The 21,854-nt window shown below is 41.8% G+C and overlaps 2 protein-coding genes across 11 annotated transcripts in view; one reads left to right on the top strand and one right to left on the bottom strand.

Annotated features, from left to right (window-relative positions):
* Positions 1 to 1,137: 1,137 nt before the first annotated feature.
* Positions 1,138 to 10,552, bottom strand: GPX7 (glutathione peroxidase 7). Its single transcript, XM_009939749.2, has 3 exons — positions 10,313 to 10,552; positions 3,126 to 3,387; positions 1,138 to 2,275 (listed from the first exon to the last, which is right to left on the bottom strand). The coding sequence occupies exons 1-3, from the start codon at positions 10,517 to 10,519 to the stop codon at positions 2,112 to 2,114; spliced, it is 633 nt and encodes a 210-aa protein (XP_009938051.2). The 5' UTR covers positions 10,520 to 10,552; the 3' UTR covers positions 1,138 to 2,111.
* TUT4 (terminal uridylyl transferase 4) overlaps positions 9,020 to 21,854 on the top strand; it is a 56,150-nt gene continuing 43,315 nt past the window's right edge. For 2 of the 10 annotated variants that reach the window (XM_075424474.1, XM_075424483.1), the window contains exons 1-5: positions 9,023 to 9,156; positions 9,911 to 9,995; positions 11,714 to 11,842; positions 12,808 to 12,889; positions 20,464 to 20,663. The gene's annotated coding sequence lies outside the window, so the exon portion shown is untranslated. Of the gene's footprint in view, positions 9,157 to 9,910; positions 9,996 to 11,713; positions 11,843 to 12,807; positions 12,890 to 13,958; positions 14,070 to 20,463; positions 20,664 to 21,854 lie in introns of those variants that run through there. The other 8 variants (XM_075424475.1, XM_075424477.1, XM_075424480.1 and 5 more) reach the window with 6 other exon arrangements.

Below are 21,854 nucleotides of genomic sequence, written 5' to 3' on the forward strand. Positions count from 1 at the left end.
AAATTTTAAGCCTAGCAGCAGTTGCTAACAGTGTGCTGGGCATTGCACTAGTATCAATGGACAGAAAAAAGAGAAATAGTCTATACAGTAATAAAAGACCTCCTTTTCCAGTAGTTGGATTCTCTGTCTGAGCACAGTATGAGCTGGGCCTGATTTTCCATTCTTTGTGATATCCTTAGTAACCATTGTCTTACAGTGATTCATATAACAACAGAGTAACAGACTGTAGAGTTCACTTTTCTCACCATCAGACGAGGAAAATACAGACATACTTACTGCCATAAACGCCAGTTTCCTGCACTCTTAAGTTACACTCCAAGTGAGAAGTAGCTGATATAGTTTGGAACATGCTCATTAGTATCAACATGACCTGAACATTGTCATGCCTTGTTTGTCCCAAAGATTCTTTGGCTGCAAACTGTCTTTTCATTTCCTTCTCATTTCTCACTTATTACTTCATCTCTCTTTTTGCTTCTGTACTTCTGTTACTTCTTCCTTTTATTCTCTCTTCCACCACCCCCCCCCTTCTTTTTTTTCTTCTTTCAGGCGAATTGAGTTTGTTTTGTATGGTACAATCGCTGCCCTTCAGGGTCTTCCTGCAAATCCTAAAGTATTTCTAGCTCTTAATTCCTTAGACCACCACAGAATGAGTCCAAGAACTCAGGAGACAGCAGCTGCTCGAGCATAGGAACTATAATGTATTCTAGGATCAATGCTTTTATTTCTGATAGTTCATCAGTACTCTTCTTTCCCCTCTTGTTCTGCAAGCCAGTGCATGCCATAATACTTACCTTTGATTTTTTAAACTAGGCCCTGTTTGGATACTGAAGAGCTGTAACAGCAGTGATGAGTTGGAAAAAGCCCTTACCTTGGTCAGGTCAATTAAGGTTTATTTGTACACTTGGGCCCTGACAACTATATGGACAAATATTGTTTGTGCTACTTTAAAAAGCATTACAAAGCACAAAAAAAGCTTTCACTCATCAATAACACTGCAATTGGACAAGACTAGTGTCTTCTTAAAGCATCCTGGGGTTAAGAGCAGAAGACCTGTACATTGTGTTTTTTGTTGAGATGATAAAGCGTTCTTGCTGACAAGATTTTCAAAGGGTTTCTATCAAAGAACAATGAGGCTGTAATTGTTAGTGTTATTATTTTAGTATGAGCTAAGAAGTTCAGCAGTCTGAAGTCTGAACAGATGCCCGAGTGCTACATTTGAAAATTTTGTAACATTAATGTGGTATTAAACAATGTAAATGATTCTCTAATGTTTGTCTGTACATGCAGCATAATTGTATGGTGTTATAAATTGAAAAATAAATTTTAAATCAATTGTATGAGGCGAGAGTAATTCTAAGGCAAAATGCTAATAGAAGAAAGAAATAGCCATTTCATATAGGCTCTGGTCCTACAGATGTTGAAATGACTATTTAAATATCACCTGATAATCTTGACCAGGTGAAAAAAATGCAGAAATTCCTCTCAGCCTTTGGAGAATTTTTACAGGGGCTTTGTCTTCATATTTCTTTCATTTAAGTTTTATAGATGTATTTTCCTCATGCCCTTCTTAACTTTCTAGACAGATGAAATTAAATATGTTTGGCCTTGGTAACTAGAAAGACATCTATCTATGTAAGTCTGCCTGGTTTGAAGGTACCCCTTTTGGCCCTCTTCCTAGCACATGCCTTAAGTCAATCATGCACTTTTTACTCTTTATTTTTTCATTCAGTTTGCGATCAAAATATGACAACAGAATTGTAGATATCAATGAGATCTCAGTCAGGAAGTTCTCGTTATTCTGAGCCTTCTTCTACAGGTACATGAACTGACTTCCTATAGTGTTACCAACAATTAATAATTTGAATTGGGAAAGAAACAATTGCTGATGAGTTCTTCTTTTCCAGAAAGGTCAAACTCAATACAGTTGGAGTAAAAATTTAAATTACTTTGACCATGCTAGCTTGCTGTTTTCTACATTCTTAGTACAGTGAATATAGATTCTACTGGTCATAATTTCCCTTCCCCATATACTCTCTTTAGGAATGTGAAAAGACAAAGTCCAGCCCTAATTCTCAATCAAAATGTAATTGGCATGCTGGGATTTTTGAAAGTCATAATTCATCTTTCTTCTTCAGGATGATTTTCCTTACAAGTTCTGTAACATAAGGTCTTATTTCTTCAACAGTGACAGTAGAGTCCCAGGCCTTTACTACTTTCCCATTGGGGTCCACCAGGTATTTCCAGAAGTTCCAGGTTGGTTCTTCTCCTGTAGAATCTACAGGGGAAAAAAAGAAAAAAGCGGAAACTTAGAAAAGAAAACCACGCTAACCAATTCCTGACATTTGTTCATGTCAATTTGATTACTGTCTCACAGGAAGCAGGAATGTAAAATTAAGAGGGAGTTCAGACTGAATAATAAGATGAATTTTCTGACAGACAGGGAGATTTAACTGGACAGTAGCCCCCTGAAGACTACTGGAAACTGTGAAGCTTGAGAGAGACAGACAGGCAGACAGGAGAAAGCACTATAATCGGTGTTGAAGTATATATGTGCATGTGTGTGTGTGTCTGTGCTATATGCAGTATGGCTATCCCAATGCTTGGCAAGGAACGAGGAAGGGAGTATTCAAGGTCATCTCTTAGTGCGTAGTTTCACTTTTTGATTGTTGAAGTCAATTATGTAGGCGCTTTCCTTCCACTTGTCCTACAGCTCTTGAGATAAATATAAATCCAACCTGCAGCAGTTGTGTCACAGGAGAAGCACTTTACAAGACTGCAAAGTGGAAAAAGGAAGATTGGGTGTTGTATGCATACAGGAGAATATTTCAAGACCTGTATTCCAGGTTGAGGTTTATTAGACTAGCTTTTACAGGGCATTTGTTGTTCTAGTGGCTTCATCCCTGGACATGTTTTCAGAAAGTTAGACAAAGCTGTCAGAGGTGACAGAGAAATCCTGCCTAGTGCAGGAGGATGGACTACGTGACTTCTGACCTCCTAGAGCCTGACAATTCTGCACTATGATTCTGTGAACACAGTCATAGATATCTTTTTTCTGTCGGATGGTATTTTGTGTCAGAGGAATTCTACACTGGGGAAACAGCCCTCCAATGTTCCACAGTACTCACCAATTAAGTACTTGAAGGCAGGAATTGCACCGGCTCCACTGACTGTAATTTTGCTGAACATTGGAAAGGAGGCACCGTAAGTCTTTCGTGCAAAACTCTCAATTTCTTTGTCAGTGTCTGGTTCTTGCTGCCCAAACTGATTGCATGGGAATGCCAGCACATTGAAATGGTATGGGCCGAGGTCTCTCTGTAACTGTTGTAAGGCCTTGTAGTGGCTATCTGTATACCCACACTCACTTGCAACGTTGACAACTAGTGACACCTGAAGAACAAGAGAGATTAAAAGATGTGCTGCACATGTCAGTTTTCCAACAGGTAGGCTGGCATGCAGATTATTTTCATAAAAAGAGAATGTCTACAAAACTATGGCTCAACACTTATGTTTGAAACTACATCAAGTTCTGTTCACAATAGGAAGATTTAATATTTCTGTTATGTATTCCCACTTTGCAAACAGGAAGACAATCGAAAAACTGCTAAGCAAGTCTCAGTTTACAGAGAATCTGTTTCTTCATTCTGCATTTTTGATAGTTTCCCAGCATATTTAAGAAATGACCATCCAGCTAAGATATACAAAGCTGTATGAAAGAAACCTGAAAATTAATGTATTTTTGGTAGTTTATTTATCTGTTGTGAAGCATCTGTTGTGAAGCATCTGTTCTGCGGCATCTTTCCTTGTACAGAATTTAGTACTCACACAGAATTGGCTGATCCATTTATCATTGCTAGTGATGTCTTGACCTTGAAGCTAATAAAACCAATTACAGGATTTTTGATTGGTCTGTGCAGTATGGACTGTAAAATTTCCCACCATTTCTAGAGTAAATCTACTCAGTTGTGACAAAACGACAACAGTTTTTGCATAAAGGTTTACTGTCTCAATTAGACATTCCAAGAATTGAAGACTATCCTTTAAAGTCATTCCCATAGCTGATTATCTTTGACGTTGTGCACATTGTCATTCAGACATTACCACCAGGCATGTAACTGCCTGCTCAGATCCAGCAGAGAGGAGGATGCCAAACACAGATGAGCGCTACAGGAAAACAGAGGCTTGTGTAAGGACAATACATGGTGGAACAGATTCTGCCAAGAGCTTCTTGGGGAAATTAAGTGACCTAACCCTGAGCTACACATATTACACAGTTTCTGAAGGCTTTGAAGAGCTTTCCATTGGCTTTTGAGATATTTTATCCTTAAATAACTTCTAGAAATTATTTTCAGACTTAACAGGTTTTGTTCTTACAAATTTTGTGTGAGTTGCTTCTTGTTCTACATAAATTGAGTCCATTCTAATATTTTCTTGAGAGTGGATTAAAGCTGAATGTCACAGATCTTTTAGATACAATACGATTTTATTAATAAAAATAGCATTATGTGCTTTATAGTTATATTTCTTTTACAGATAACTACATTCTATTCCTTTTTTCAGATCAATTTGTTAAGAGTCTTAAGGCAGTATAAATATTGTAATACGAAAAATGTTTCTACCCACCTAGATTAAAATCAGGTATAGTGCAGAAAAAGCATTATGATTTGGGAACCAAAATTCTATGTGATTTACTCTGAATCCAGTGCGTTTCTACAGATTATACATCAGCCCAGAAGCTGGTCTTTCCTTCTCAAACTGGAAAAAAAGTTTTAATTCAATCAAAGTAGCCAACATGTTCCCCAATGCTGGTACAACAGCAGTAGCTATTTACATTGGATCTTTCCACAGGAGTTTGGCAGTTTCATGGAAGCTGGCACGTTGGTTTCGTTATTGTCAGTGTGACAGCAGTGTTGAAGGGCCCAGTGCCGCAAGAGGAAAGCCTGAAGCTTCCATGCATTAACTGACCTGATCAAATTACACAGCAAGTAGCTGCAGGGCAAGAAAAGGAAGTAAAAACTGACTCCAGGTCTCCTACTCTGCTGTCTGTGACAAGTGGCTTTGCTCAATTTAAACTTTGGATTCTAATGTTGCTATTGTTGCATATTCCTGTGTGTATGGTTTTTATACAAAGTATAAAAGTATATAGGAAATATGAATAGAGTGCATCCAATAAATTGTAATATATGAAAAATAAATGACTACATGTGGCCAGAAAACAAACTGGCATGTAAAAGCCCACAATCTGGGTAAGGTATGGGATAATAAGACAAAATCACTAGAAGGGGTAGGAATGGGTAAAGAATAAACTAGGGGGATGTTGGTGTTTATCACTTCTTCCATTAAACATTAACACTTACTTTGTGTATTTTGTACCTTCTATAGGTATATGGCTACATTTAAAGTGGTTTCGGAGCGGCACTGTTCTCCCTGGAAGACAGGTAATCTCATAAAGCAGAAGTTGATGTGATCTTCTTTGTGGTGTATTGTGTCAACACTTGCATATGAAATATGATCTGGAGCCGTCTAGCTAACTTCCAAAGCATTCATTCAGATTTTTATTTAAAAGCGCTACCTGAAATTTTAAATTCAGTCTCCTAAAACATCCAAAGATTTGGTATATAATTAGGCTTGGGTTTTTTTTCAGAGAAGAGGTAATAATTTTATGGTGCACTCCTGTTGCAGACTGTCAGCATTTCAAATAGAACTTATATAGCAGACATAAAAAATAACTATGGGCACTTCTATTCTCTTTAAACAATCTGTATTTACCAAGCATAGTGAAAACTAAAGTTTAGTATCGTGGAATCAGAGAATGGTTTGGGTTGTAAGGGACCTTTAGAGGTCATCTAGCTCAACCCCCCTGCAGTGAGCAGGGACATCTTCAACTAGACCAGGTTGCTCAGAGCCCAGTCCAACCTGGCCTTGAATGTTTCCAGGGATGGGGCCTCCACTACCTCTCTGGGCAACCCGATCCAGTGTTTCACCACCCTCACTGTAAAAAAAATGTTCCTTATATCTAGTCTAAATCTACCCTCCCTTAGTTTAAAGCCATTACTCCTTGTCCTGTCCCAACAGGCCTTGCTAGATTTTCCCCTTCTTTCCTATAGGCCCCCTTCAGGTACTGGCAGGCTGCTATAAGGTCTCCCCACAGCCTTCTCTTCTCCAGGCTGACCAGCCCCAGCTGTCCCAGCCTTTCCCCCCAGCAGAGGGGTTCCAGCGCTCGGATCATTGCTGTGGCCTCCTCTGGCCCCGCTCCAACAGCTCCAGGTCTGTAGGGGAAATAAGGTTGTGTAGGTATTATGTTTGCTTTGTAACAGATGGGAAACTTGCCACTGAAAACAATCAAACTTTTATAACTTTTACTTGATTTTGCAGTTAGGAGGGCTTGAAAGGATTCAGTCAAAAAGAAATAATTTTAATTTACAGATCTTTAAAACCAGTGATTACTCAGCGTGGTGGTGAAAGGCATGAGAGCACATACTGCAAAAGGTGCAAACTTCCATATGTTCTCCCACAAAACAGGAGGAAGACACACGTAGCATTTCTTAGAATGGCAGACACATTATGCTTCTCTTTTTTCCTTAGAAAAATGCATTCTGTTACTGAACTACCTAATTTAATAGTGCAAACCTCCTAAAAGTATAACTAACATATAATAAAAAACTTTAAGGGTTTATTAGTATTTCATAAGGAATGTTTAAAATGATTGTTTAAAAATCTTGTACCGAGTTATCTTTCAACTGTCTGGTACCAGAAGTGATTAAATGTGGTCATTTTTTTGTGTCTATATTTTATTTTTAATAAATAACAGCCACTCTTTTTGTTCTCATGAAGAGGCTGTACTTTGACTTACGACTATTAATGATGTAAATTAAGTTCAATATGCCTCTTTACTGACTTAAGGCTCTGAGAGTGCAAGTCAATTACCCCACCTAGTGTGCAGTGCAAACAATTCATCCTGGACCTACCAAAATTACTTAATTTAAGCTGAATTCTGTATTAGCTGTTGTCTGACCTCTTAATACTATCCTTTCCTTCCCTTTGCTTAGAAAACCCATGCATGCTAGTAGTGAACTCATTTATTTAACACTGCAAAAATATTTCTTCTATTACTTATATATATACACTTAATGTTTACACCTGTGTACCTCTTTGAGGAAAACATCCCTGTACAGATTTCTGAATCTGCTATCAGCTTCAACTAACCCTTTGTGGATCTTTTAGCAGAGACAGCAGATACTTAGGCTTTTAGACCTGGAGATTGTTAACCGGCTCCATCTGACTGATGGAAGATCCAGCCACAAGTGTCAGATTACACTAACTCACAGAGCTGTTACCTTCATGGAAGAAAATAGCAATATTTTGTACAGTAATTACGTAGCTGTACTCTGTATTTATGCACATTCAGTAATATTACATTCTTGGATTGCAGAGAGCTGTGATGCAAAGTGCCTAGCATTACTTTCAATAGTAAAATAATACTTTACATTGTTATAGTGCCTAATGCTTTTACATGATTATAGTACCTTTGGTTCAAGATTTCCAAAGCACTGCATGACCACTGCTAATTACACCTCAGCACACTGTACTTAGCTGTGTGGTAGGTAGGCAGGCAGGCAGGTAGGTAGGTACTATAATATCTAGATAGGTATAAACACAGCAGGGAACAGCTGATGCTTGGGAGTTCTGACTCCCAGATAGGTACTATTTTTGGTAGGAATACTGTCTCTTACAGCATATCTGATAGAGATCATAAAATAAAATATAAGCTTTCCTGAACTAGATAGGTAGATAGATTAGATAGAAAACTAGTCTTATTTGGAGCCTGTCGATTCTTTTCCAGCCACTGGAAGGGGTCAACATCAGTATGGTAGACTGGAAAAACAGGAGGATGGACTTCTTGTGCCACACAGTAAAACAGACAGCCTTTTGATCTGTTTCACTTGTGGTACTCTTTTTTCAGGTGTAATAGTCCTCCCTTTCTCTGCTTTCAGGTAGATGTAATATCATACCTGATTTTGTACTGATTGTTTTTACTTAGCGTGGCTCTTCTGTTTTTAGAATTAGCAGACTTCTTTTTTCTATACTCTGGAAGCTTTTGGGTATTTTCAGTTCCCACATAGTTTCCTGACTGCAAATTAAATAGTTCTTTAACTAAATTACGTGAGTGACTGAAGAAAATGTTCTCTCTACACCTGCCAGAAAGCTTAAGGCTGTTAAAAGCTGGTTTAGCAATTAGCAGACTATTGTTCCATGGGCTAACTAGTGACTCAATTTCTTTAAAGCATCAGCAGCACATATGTAGTACTTACATATTATTTGCTTTCTTATAATAGCTTTAAAATATTATGATAAAGCTATATCTTAACATTACTTACCTAACTGCATATTTAAGCAGGTTTATTTTAAGAAATAAAAGGGAGTTTTAATTAACCTTTGTCTACCTTGATATTGAGTTCTGACAACATAATTACAGAAATGGATGTGTTTTATTGATACAGTTTTCTTTAAAATTGTGCACATGCATCATCAAACAGCAGCTAGCCCGAATATTAATAGACTCTCTGAATGCAAATCTTTTTGTTCCACGCAGAAGCTGGTCACCACTTTTTTTGGAATAAAACATTCCGTATGGCCTAGCAAGAGTTCAAGCAGTACCATTCACTGATGGCGTTACCTTTTCCAAGGTACGGCTCCAGAGCTCTCCCTTATAAAACCAGTCCCGCCTCCAGGATGGCCTGGTATCATTGCACCACAGAGATACAGACACCCCCCCCTAAGCTGGCAGGGTCATGAGATTCCAGATCAGCTTGTTCCGGAGGGGATGAACACCCTCAGCTCTCTGCAGGGTGGCTGTAAGGAATTCCACCAAGTTCCCCCTTTACTCCTTTCCATGTGGATTCTGGCCCTGAGGTAGAGAAGCTACAAGTGGTATTTGCTTATTGTTCAGACAGGTTTGCAGATGACCTGCAGAGAAAACATGCCCCAGTAACAGGATTTATTGACAGAGCCTTTGGAAGAAACTCCTAAAAACAAAGCAAATATTGCTTAATATTACATAAGTTCTGTGTTTTTTCCAACATAAGATATTTGAGTGTGCATTGGACCAGTTCTGCTCCATCTGAATTGTGAATGGAGGAAGAGGAGGACTTTGACGAGGTAAGATTCAGACCTTTCATTTTGTCCAAATCTACCAGTACCCCTTTCTCCTGAGCTCAGGAAAATGTACGTCTCCTCCTGTGGGCCCTCTCTGCCTTCCTGCAAATGTTTTTGTGACCTGCTGCTGTGGACTAGTGAGCTTGGACACCTCAGTGGAGTACCTAGGGAGGGGGAAAAGCAAGGTGGAAACACAAAGCTGGAGACCAAGGGTGAAAGCGAGAAGCGCTGCCTGCCTTTTTGCGCAGCAGCTATCAGACTGCCTGGCTCTATCATGGAAGATGGGTTATCTGAGCGCTAAGGGTGGCAGTTGTGGGCTTTATGTCGATTTTAGCTTCCATAATTTGTGAATGTGGCTAGAAGAGCTTATAGTATTATGCCTTCCATGTGCTAAGTTCCTTTTTCACTCTGCCATAGGTACCAACCATCTTTCCTAGATGGTCAAACCACTAAAATCAAATCAAATCAGGTTACACTCAAGGAAACTGTTCTTAAAACTGAAAGGAAAGACCTGCCTAGAACTCCTTAAAGTGTAAATAAAATTTAAAAGACATCAGAGAAGTACATGTGTGTCTACATGCCCTTCTTCATATTGCTGTTGGGCTAAAAAGCAACAGCTGGAAGAGCCTGATGTTGCTACAATTTCACTATACACTGATAATAACTACATATCACATCTCTTGCTTTTTTATTATGATGAAGTCCGTTAACTCCATTAGCCACTGATTAAATCCCATCTTTTTTTTTTTTTTTTTAGTGCAGAATATTAGAAAGGAATGGGGTTTCGACAAAAACAATTTACTAGAAGTCATGCGGTTAAAAGGCAGAAAGAAGCTCCAAAAGTAAGTTGCCCAACGGCACCAACCCCCAGCGCTCGGGGTCTCGGAGCCAGGGCCCGGCGCCGCCGAGCGGAGGGCCGGCAGCCGCTGCCTGCCACGTCTGCAGCCCAGCGCGCCCGAGCAGCGGCGGCCGCGCACCCCGGGGCCGGGCGCTTTCCCGAACGCGGCCGGCGCTGCCGAGCGGCATCAGCCCGAAGCAGCGCCGTGACCCCCTCTATCACGGGCGCGCACCCGGTTAATGTACAACCCCCCCGCCCCCCCGGGTGTGCAGCCATGCAAGGAGCGGCGGGTGAGCGAGCCCCGGCTCCGCGCAGACTTACCGAGCCCCTGTATTTCTCCAGAGAAACTAGTTTGCCCCTGATATTTACAACTTTGAAAGTGTAAAAATCGGGCTCTTTCTGCCGCGTAGCGGAAAACGCTAGGAGCAGGAGTGCTGCGATTGCAAGGAGCATGGCGAGAGGGATGAGGCAAACCCTGGGGAAGGCAGAGGCAGGCTTGTACTCCGCACTGCCCTCCGGATCTAGCATGCTGCGCGCCCGCGCTGCGGGGACTCCCGCCACGGTGGGGACGCGCTGCCGCAAAGGACGGACTGCTGCAAACCGATGTTTTGCAACAGTCTGGCTGCTGCGAGGGGCTGGTAGAAGTCGAGTCCATACCAGACCTCAAGAAAATGTATTTCTGGAGGGTTCAAATACTCTGAAATTGAGTGTTTCATGGTGGTAGTGATGTATAAGGCCACTTATGGGTACAAGACAAACGAAAGTGCTAGTTGGCTCAAGAATAGTAATACTGTCTGTGGGATACCAGTCAGATTGAGAGATCTGCTTTAACTATGCCCTAGGAAAACAAGGGATAGAGTTGTTGTGATTTCTGATAGATTTTCAAGTGCCTTTTTTTAGTGTACTAACTATAGCATCTAGTAACTACGGTGTAATGTCAGAGGATACCAGTGGCTTGGTTGCTAGTGGTTACTGCTGCAAGTGCTCTGAGCGAGAGTCACAGCCAGCAAAAACAGAATTACAAACATGCCGTGCGTAGTACCCTGCAAAACAGAGCACCGTTAGCTGGGCCTTCAGGAGATTCGTCTCTGCACACACCTGGCTGGCAACAAGTCCGTGGCCAGACCACTGGTCCGGACAGTGTGACCTGGGAGAAAAGGCATCACCAAGGGGTTTTGATGCAAGAAAGAGGCATTAAGCATCAGGAACTGATTTTGGTACCAAGCTTTCAGATATACAGAGCCAAACCACTGCTTCAGTACACTGATGCCATTCTTGGGTTGTCTGCCAGAAAAAGTAGCCATTTGTACAATTTGCTGCTAGGCCTGCTGGAAGAAAGGGATTTGTATATATAAAGTAACAACAATAGAAAGCATTTAATGGTCATTGATTTCTTCTTGGACCGAGAAACTGTTTCTCCATGCCTATGATTCTGATAATTCTTGGCAAAGAAAAGCAAAATGTAGTGATTTACAGAAAACAATTAAGTAGCACATCCAAGGCGTATTGGAAATCTATCTTTTGAAGAGCAAATTACATTTTGTAATCTCAGTGATTTTTTTTTTAAACTGAGTTTTGGTAGATCTTTGACATCTTGATTAAATTGGATTAAGTAATTCAAGCATAAATGGCATTACTGTGAAGAAGCCGTGTATGACCAGTTGAAAAATTTAATAATAGTTTTTAAATGTTTCAGATTTTTCATGTTTTTATGTATTTCAGCTTAAGTAGACATCCAGCATCAAGACACAATGCAATATGCTACGAAAATATATAGACAGAAAATCTTCTACCATGCTGTCTATGGAGATGATACTCTGTGATAAGAATCTGAAGCTTTCATCTTCACAGGTAAGTGCTATCTTCCTGTATACTTTCCTGGCAGGTAGTATTGACCAGGAACCTTTCCTTTAGATGAGTCAAGTATGATGTCCTCATTTTATAAATAAATTATCTGAGAAGCTTTAGAGTTTCTTCAGACATAACTGGAGACAGAGAATAGGGCTTTAATACAGTATATACATTTAAATAACTTTTAAAACCCTAGTAAATCCTAAAGATAATTTTTAAAAAATTCCAATTAGGAAAAGAATTCAACATAAGCATTTTTTTGGCTGGAAAATTAAAAGTAAATCTACAGTGCGCTGAGATTTTTTGAGGCATAACGTTATTGTAGTTTGGGTGCAGGACTGAAAATGAAGCATCATACCACAACATGAGGCAAGCAGGGTTTTGCTCTGGAAAGGGACTTTATTAAAATCTGCTTCTACAGCTTTATGATTATTGTCTCTGATTTCTAGGTAAAATTTAGTGGCTTTCAGAATTATATTTTCTCCTACAAACGGAGCCCAGAATCTGAAAGTTTTTCATCACTGGCACCGAATTGGGAATTCTTTAAATAATGGCCAGCTGGCAGTAGAATTCAGCTTCCTCTCTTACTGCTGTGTTTCTATATTGCTCCCTGCAATAAAACATTCTTTAACATTGGCAAAGAAGGAAGAATTGTTTCTGAATGCACAGAGAGAGAGACTATGTCAAAGAGTGTTGGCTTTATACTGATTCAAGTTTTCAGAGCCAAACTGCACTAACATTTCATATTAAAGTCTATCCAACAGTTTGAACTAAATCTGATATATTCTAATAAATTTCAGCTTGCAGGAAAAATGCCAGTCAGGTTTGCAAACTGGTTTGTGTTTGCTCGCTAGCATGTCTAAATATTGATCTAGGAGGACTGTATCCAGTAGCAAGTATAATTTAGTTACTTTTGCAATTTACTCTTTGGCCTACTAAACCGAGTAACAATCTTTGTCAAACAGGACTGGACTGAAACCACCACCCAGCTAACGTCAGCTGTCCCCAAGCCACTGACCTGGACTGGCCTGGCCCACGTTCCTAAAGGTGAAAGCTCTGCGCTGCGTCCCGTTAGCAATACCCTGAGCCACCCAATCCTCCTTTCATGAAATGAGAACTCCAAGTGAACCATGAAAAAGCTGATGAGCTCTAAGGATCGCACTGACACAACACATTCAGAAGTATTTATAGAATCCAATATTACAGATTTTTCAACTTTTGTTTACCTAGATAGACTCTCTGAGGTAGCGTTTCCAGCACTACTATTCACATTATTTTTAATACTTTCCTTTGAACCCCCTTAGTAGTTCAACATTAATCTTCCACAGGCTTTGTTGTTCTGGAAAGGCCTCCTTAGCCTGGGCTGAGAAGTGCCAACAACGTGACATTTCACACCCAGGCAGGGGTAGTACCGTAGTGGATCACCGGCAGATTTGCCTTACACAAGCACTTGCCAAATTCTTCAGGTCACCCTCCAGCACTGCCAAGAGCCCGGCGGCCGGCTCTTCTCCCCCAAGACCTAGAGAACTGCCAGCAGAGACGCTGGCCAAGATCCCATCCCCAGCTGCAGCTGGGGCCAGCTTCGTAGCTGAGGTCAGGGAGCCAGGAGCCATTTCCCCCCATCGCCCCTCTTCACCGTGGGCCGCTTTGTGTGGAGCCCACCTGGCCTCCTCCACTCGACGGCAGCACCAGAAGCAGGGGAGGAGGCCAAGCCCTGAGGAACAGGGGAACAAGGCCCAGGCTGCGGCGTGGGGCAGACCCTCCAGGCGGGCCCTAGCCCTGCTCGACGGGACCTGCGGCCTACCGTGCGCGGGGCGAGGCCTGGGATGAAAAATGGGGAAAAAAAGGAAAAAATTGGCGTGGCTGGGGGGGGGGGGGCTGAAGGAAAAACCGGAGCTGTTTATCCCCGCGCCCTGATGTGGGACTGGGGGAGGGCCCCGAGCACGGGGGCGATGGGAAGGGGGAGTTCTGCGGGGTGGGGGGAGCTCCCCGGCGGCCGGGGCCGATCCGGGCCGGGGCCGATCCGAGCTGCCCTCCGCCGCCCCGCGCCCGCCCGGCAGCGCCGCCCGCCCTCGAAGCTCTCCCTCCCGCCCTCATCCCACAATGCATCGCGCGGCGCGGCTGACATGGCGGCCGGGCCGGAGTGAGCCGCTGGCGTCGGGGCCTCCAGCAGCTGGAGCCGGGCATGGCGGGGGCGCAGCCCCGGCACCCCTAGCGCCGCAGCCAGGTACCGGGCTCCAGGGGCCGGGGGGGCCCCGCCCAGCTGCGTGGGCCTCCCCCGGGGGGTGGGGGCGGCCGGGCGCGCTCCGCTCTCTCTCCCCGAGCGGGGCGGTGGGAGGCGGGATTGGGGGGGGAGGTGGGGGGCTCGTTCGCGCCGGCGCCCCCCGCCTCAGCCCGCCGCGCCCCGGCTCCGCCCTGCCCCGGCCCTCCTGCCCGCGCCCCGCCTCGACGGCCCATCGCGGCCTCCCGACCCCGCGGCCGGGCGGGCTGGCGGACGCCGGGCTGCCTCGCACACCCGGCCGGGGGCGGCGGCCCCAAGGTCAGCGGGGAACCGCGGGCGGCCCCACGGCCTCATGCGGGCGGGCGGAGGGCAGTGCCCGGCTGCGCGGGTCCGCCTGGCTGGGGCCGGGTGCGTGCAGCTCGTTGTCCTCCCGCCCGGCGGAGCTAAATACTTAGGGGGGAGAGACTCTATTGCAGTTGGTGACCCCCCCCCCCCCCGGGGAAATGGCCCCCTGTCCCGGGCCGTGCCTGCGAGCCGTGCCCCCAGCCGCCGTTCCTTGCCAAAGCGAGAGGTTCTTTCCGTGGGTTATGGCGTGCCTGAAATGACAGCCGGGCATCCCTCCGCCTGTGTGTTTGTGCTCTTTTGTTGGCTTATCCCGGGTACAGGCACAGCTGGGCGGCTGCTCTGCTTTTGCAATGTGTTGCAGTTTGCCAGTTGGCTGAATGTGTCATGTTACCTGAGGCCCGCTTGCTTTTAAGATTATTTCTGGGTACATCAAAGCAGGACAAGCTTGTAACACGTAGAGAAACAATATAATCAGGTTTAGGCTAAGGCAGGGATTACTACATTAAAAAGATAGTTGTACCTCAAGTATGAATCTAATAATTTATTTGATATTCGTGCCACCTCCAAGTCACTTGGCTTTCTGAGCACTGTGCCCTGGATTTGGGAGCCATTGCATTTGCTTGAAAATAGAGGACACGTGTCGTTTCTGTTTTGTCTGAGTTGTGCTCCCAGTTCCAGTGGGTGTTTTTTGGATAGTCTGACCCCAGGTAGTTATGACATAATTATTTCCATGACAAGAAAAGTAAACCAGCCATGGAAGTATGACTTAATTACAGTATCTGGCAGAAGATGCTATGTTAGGAATGGGAGGTCTCTTTTACAAACACCAGTTTTGCGGTGAGCTTTTTCAATCATTTTTCTACCTAACTTTAGTGAAAATACCTTCATAAAATCAATTTTGGGGTGAAATTACTGTTGCCCAGAACATGGGTATTGGGATACATTCCTGAAAGATACGTACAGAGAGATCAGAAAGTTTGTCCTGTGTTCTGTTCTTGCACAGAAGACAGCTGGAACTTTTCTCTCGTACCTCGACTAGAAGAGGAATAGAAACTGCCAGATGCCACGGGACACCTGCACAGTGCAGGGCATTTACCTGGTTCTTGCTTTGAAAGGAACTGCTGCTACTGGGAGAAAGAGAAAGGGGAGCAGGGTTTCCCTGTGTCCTGCTTGAAAGCAAGATGTCTCTGGGGAACTTCTATTAAATGTCTTGTGGATCTGCTTGCCAGAGTAATGGTTTTGAATTGTGTATTCATACTGATACCATAAGGCAGTTCAAAATTTTGCCCAGCTGAGGGTATATCCTGTTTTCTAGTCATAATGCTTGCTTTTGAAATTTTACAAAGCATTTCTACTGAATTAACTTTATTTTTATCCCTGTCTTGATGAAATAATGTAATACTGGTACTGATTTGTACTGAGAGCTCATGGAAAGAAGCATCCTGCAATTTGCTTAGTGGATTAATTTGCAGAGTGGAAGCAATCCAGGGGAAGTCAACATTTCTGATGCTCTTGGCCCATTAAGACTAGATTGTATATTGTTTGATAAATTGTTTAATTGTACGTAATGATAGATCAGTAACTTTTAGCTTAGAAGTGCTAAAAGATTATTAACTAAATTTAGTAACAATACATATGAATCTCATTTTTACTTTTTGTTTTTTTGACAGAGGCATGTATATGTGCTCATCCTGTATCCTTAGTTCATTGTTTTGGTTCTGATGTTTTAGCAAATCTTTGGAAAAAACCCAATTTATCAGATGTTCTTAGATTTTTTTTTTTATTATTATTTCTGGTGATGTATGAAATAATATTTCCAGCAAGAAATAACTTTCAGATTTTAGTTTTTGGTGTCAGCAAAGCTGGACTTCAGAATCTGGAATCAGTTTTGTGTTACAAACTGTTGTGACTCAGTCTTTGTGCCAACTATATGGGTGTATTCTTGACAGCTTTCCTAAAGCAGTGGTTTTCAGCACACGTCTTTCAGTAGTGAAAGTACTGGATCCTGGTAAAGCAGACGTAAGGATACTGGTAGAAGATCCATTTTCTTTAGCTGTAGTTTGTGAAATAGTTTGCGACTGGTATGAAGTTCTTGCAAAGGCTGTCCCTTCCTCAAGGATTAGAGTTTGGGTGAAGGGATCACTATTGCTTAAATACAAGTTGCAGATAAACTTCTATGCGACAAATGCATACTGCTGTATTTTTATTTAGCATAAGCACCAAGTATAAACAGAGGTTTAAGAACAAGATGGATAAATTGAGTTTAAAGGCTTAGCTGCTATTTCAGGCAGTTTCATGATGAGTTCAGGCCTCTGCAAGCTAGTTTAGCCTCTGAAAGGCTTTAAACCTATGCAATGCTGTACTCCTCACCTGTATTCCTGTGCAAATGGTGTGTGTGTTTGTTTTTAAAGTTAGAGCTACCTTGGATCAGTTTCCTGATCTGGTTACAGCATGTATCTTGCAGCATACAGCGACATTTGAGGCAGGTGGTACCCCTTTTCTGGCTTCAGTGCTTGCTTAAGTTGATTGTGAAATGTTTGAAGGGCTATTACAGTAAAACCTAGGATCAGAACCAAAAGGTACTAAAGCATTAGGAATCTTTATGTGAAATACAGAAGTAAGAAAAGCCATTGTAACTTAGTCACACAGTTGGTGTGACTGAGAGATGATGGCTTTCCTGAGTTCGGAACACGAGTCAGCAGCGGTAGTAGGTTCAGAAGGTGGTAGTTCTTGGTGTTTGGTGACATGCGTCTTGCTTACCTTCTCAGTGAGTCATACCGCGTTGTAGGAAAGACAGTGGGTGTCAATGCAAAGAGACAATCATCTGTAACAAGCACATCTTGTATGGATCTCCTGTCCAGCATATTCTGCTCGTTTCATAATTTAATTGTAGGATATTTGCATCTACGTATGTTACTGAGTTTTATATCAAGCAAAGCCTTTCATGTTACTTCAGTTACTCAGCAGTACTTTCGTAATTCAGATATAAGCCTGTTACAGTTATATATCTATAGATATATACACACTTGTTTATCTAATGATCACTCCTTAGAAATTTTCAGTCCTCCACTTTGTAAATACAACATCAGGGCTTCCTGCTGGCTTAAGTATCTGCACTAAGCCCAGAGTGCTAGTTTTGTTGCATCCCTGTTTTCCATGTTAAATTTTGTGTGTACTGCACTGGCTTCCTTCTAGATAGATTATGGTAGTATTGTACTTCCTAGCCTAAATGCTGTAGCCTGTAGAAACAGGAAGATCTGAAACACTGTATTGCACGTACATTACTAAGAATACCTGTGGGTTTATTGCTAGTAGAGCCTGAGGCACTTAATGGCCTGTAAGCTCTCATAATTTTAGTAGTTTGGACAAACATCGAGGATTGATAAGAGTTTGTACTAAGGTATGTCTAGTTTATCATAAAACAAACATAAATGTGCGATAATTTTTTTAAGCTGTTGGCATAGAACATGGGATAAGGTTGAATGATTTGTAGGAGTTCTTGGACACAAAAATGGGCCTAAGGCTGCAAAGTCGAGAAAAAAGATATCCCTAGCACATTTGTACTGTCTGTAGACATCACCTGGGCTGCAGTCTAAGCAGAGTGCAGAAGACAGCCTTCCCTTCTGTTCCTGTCTGTGTCTGTAACCTTTGTTTGCTGAGTTTCCTTTTATTTTTGTTGGCGAAGTTCAGCTGGTAATCAGCTGGGGGATAATGAGGTTAATCACCCCGCTCACTGTTGGAAGGCTAGCTGGTGAGATTTGAGCTTAAGGGAGAATCATAATGGGACAGATAAAAGCAGGTCTCAGATAAAGTACAGGTCTCTCTATCTCAAAGGAGGGAATGCTTTATAGGAAGAGTGTGATAACAATTATGTTTGTAGTACATTTGCTGTTTATATTTCATCTTGTACTCGCTGGGGAAATGAAACTTAGGAGACTGTTCTCTTTCCCTTTAGTTGCTGTTCTGCATTCTTGTAATTACTGTTGGACATTTTAGCCAATTGGGACGAAATTTTAGAAGATATTTGAAGTAATGTCAGAAGATTGTTGAGTTTCTCTATGTTTTCTGGAAAAATCATGCCTCAATAGAGGAGGGGTCTCTGTTGAGGGGAAAGCAGGACGAAGTTACATTTCCTCTTATGGAGTAGCTAACAACTAGTCAGCATATAGGTTCCTTCAGCTACAGCATGTCTCCTTTGCTTGCCCAATAGTCTGTGATTCAGACTGTGACAGAAGAGCACAAAATGAGTGTATAGGAAACCAGGTATATTTGGTTCTGCTGCTAATGAAATTGTTAAAAGAAATGCTTTGCAGAAGGGCAACTGAGAACGCAAGAGCTCACAGTTTACCTTGGCCTTCATCTTTGAAGAGGCCCTGTTATGGCAAAGTCCGACCCAAAATGTGTGCTTTTGAAGGAGTTAAGTACAGTTGAACAACTTGAGAGGAAAGAGTGGAAGGGCAAATGGGTAGAAATATCTTCCTGAAAGTGTTTGTTCTCCCCGCACCCCTCCCCTGTTTGGTAGCAAGCTTACCCTGAGTTTTTGCAATTCAAATACAGAATTTTCTAATGTTAGTCTGAGAGAAGAGCGAAACAAAAGAAACTGGCAGAAATGAAAGTGAAACAGTCTCCTTCCTTCCTTTTGTGAACCTAGAATGAATTCTACGGGCGCGAAATCAGAGCTGATTTTAAACATTTTAATTTGATTGTTGTAGGTATGTATAGGCTTAATCATTTTCTAGAGTTTGAGGTCAGGTGCTGTCTTGTCTGACCTCAAGCTGTTGAGCCAAATTATTTTTCTACGAAGTGCCAGGAGTTGAGCTAGATTTCAGAGGAGTAACTGGCACTGTATGTTCAGAAAGTTGGGAAAACCAAGTCCCCTCTAACGTCAGGATACTGAATAAATGAAATATGCTGAAATGATTTAAACAGGTGAATCATACCCCAGTTTGCAGACTCAGGTGAAAAACTCTGGTTTTGTTGCGAGTCTGCCTGGAAGAAAATTCTGCTTTGATTTCAGGTCTGGCAATTTGGTATGAGCCTGAGCCTGTGAATAAGACATGCCATCCAGGTTTCTAGAAAGATGCCACCTCAGCACTGATTCACTCCACTCTAGTGTTTTATTTCCAACCATGTTATTCTTTTCAGAGGCACTACTTTCCTTCCTCCCATTTCCCTCTCTCCCCTCTCTCATATATAGTTGGCCAGTATCTGACAGCGGAGGAAGGATCTTTTTTATGGTGTCTTGGGGTTAGTAGTGGTCTCCTTTTTTGTTTTTCATGTTAAGTTTCATTAGTTGGTTTACTTTGTAGTCCTTTGTGAGATGGTAATGTGGTTACTACTGAGTATGTTACAGCAGTTTAGATTATTTTGTTTGCTAAATCATTTAAGTATTAAAGAGCAAAAGGGGGGAAAAAAAGGCAAAAAAAAATCCCAAAGTACAACAACATTATTATTCCACTTACATTTCAGATTCTGAATTTCATTGCGGAACTCTTAACTTTTTTTTTTTTTTTGTACAAAATATTCGTGTCATGAAATTTCATGACCTGTCTTTGTTCTTATTTCTCAGGAATAAAGAATATGTCTGTGCTTTTTAACCTTAACTACTTGCATTTGATTACACTCACTCTCTTAATATGTAATGTTGTAACACTACTCAATTTACTAGCTGGGTTATAAAGATAGTTTTTGCTAGCAGTTTCCTTAGCTGTTTTTTCCCGTCACATTTGTTATATTCTGTTTGAATATATAAATGTGTATTTTATTGAATGGATGAGATGAAATCATTTGAGCCTACGGTAGAATTTTTGTGCATTTTTTCAAACCTTCTTGCAAAATATGAATCTTAACAATGTGGCACTTACAAAAAGCAGAGCAATATGACACCCCACTTTTCCTCTAATGCCGGGGTTTTATGGTAGCTCTAAGCTGGAAGTCGTGCCAAGACGAGTTGTCCCCACCTTACTAGTTGTTTGTTATTACCAGCTCCTGCTCCTCCTCCCTTGTGCCAGCTTTATGCTAAGCTGGACTGGTTTTCCGGTTTTGTTCACTGCAGAACTGCACAAGGGAGTGAGCAGCCCAAGGAGTGCGAGTACGTACCTGGGGTTGGAGAAAGGATGTTACTGCTTCTGTCAGAGTTGGTGCCGACCTACGCTGCTTCTCAGTGAACTTGGAAGTGTGGCCTTGCTGTGCTCGTCTGGAGTTGAAGCGCGGCGTGGATGTCAGAAACGAACCAGAAACGAAAGTGGAACCGATGTGTGTGTGGGGGGCGGGTTTGTTGTTGTTTTGGCATTTTTCCCTCTCTTCAGGTTGAGCACCTAAAACGTAAGGAATAGTTTAGAATTTGAAAAACCCTACTTTCCTTTCTCTTTGGGTTACATGAAATTCGCAGTAGAGTACAGTTTAAAGACAGCAACATCCTGTACATAGCTATAACTTCTCACCAGTCTATTGAGCAGTGCTTTACACTGGTGGTCAGAGACAAGAATAATTTAGCCAACCCATGGGGACCCTGGGCTCTTCTTACCAACTGAGGCTTGAGCAGTGCAGGTGCGGGTGGGCAGTAGTTCCTGCTGCCGAGCTAATAAGAGTTGCTATGGGAAAGACTGACTGCAGTCCAAAGGCAAGCGATATTTCAGCTTTTTGGGTTTTGGTCTTTGACTTGTGGTCTAGAAGGAAGAGTCAGGTGTAATCGGTGTTTAATGGAAAATAGTTGTGATAGTAACTAAATGTATTTGTGAGATAAAATACTTGTGCATTGGAGTGAATTTAGTAATACAAATTTTTTTCTTTTTATATTTTACTGAAGACTGTGATGCTGACGTTAACTTCATGAAAAATCTTGCTGGTTTTGTTTGGTTTTTTTTCATTTTTGAAAGATAATATGTATTTTCGATTATGTCAATAATGGCTTAAGATAGCAATTTTTAGTATGTGCTTTGTGTTCTGAAGTGTTTTCTGATTTGTATCTCTAAAGTGAGAGATTGTAACTACATTATATAGCCTGAAAAGAAATTTACTGTCCTTTATACTGATAATATTTAGAAAGGATTTTTTTAACCATTTTAATCTGATCCTTCCTTTTGATTCTTACTATTTAAGTACAGAAGTACACTGTGATACTTCTAATAGTTGTAATTTATTGACTTTTCTGTTGCTCCTATTCTTCACTACATGATATTTTGACAGGTTCTGTAAAACCCAGAAATTCCCATGTATCGTGCTTTTATCTACCAAATATGTTGATAAACAGGAAAGAGAGAAATTCTATATTCCCAAACTCCGTATCTTGCAGTAGTTTCATAAAATTTACTTTCTTCTATGTCTAATACTTCATTCTCATGATTTTTTATTGCTATCTCAAGGTTGTTTAAAAAAATATAAATCCAAGTTCTTGCTACAGATCCCCCCTTCAATTTCTGTTTTAGTAAGAGTAATTCCTTTCAG

This window comes from Opisthocomus hoazin, chromosome 6, assembly GCF_030867145.1.
Source record: "Opisthocomus hoazin isolate bOpiHoa1 chromosome 6, bOpiHoa1.hap1, whole genome shotgun sequence".
NCBI lineage: Eukaryota > Metazoa > Chordata > Aves > Opisthocomiformes > Opisthocomidae > Opisthocomus > Opisthocomus hoazin.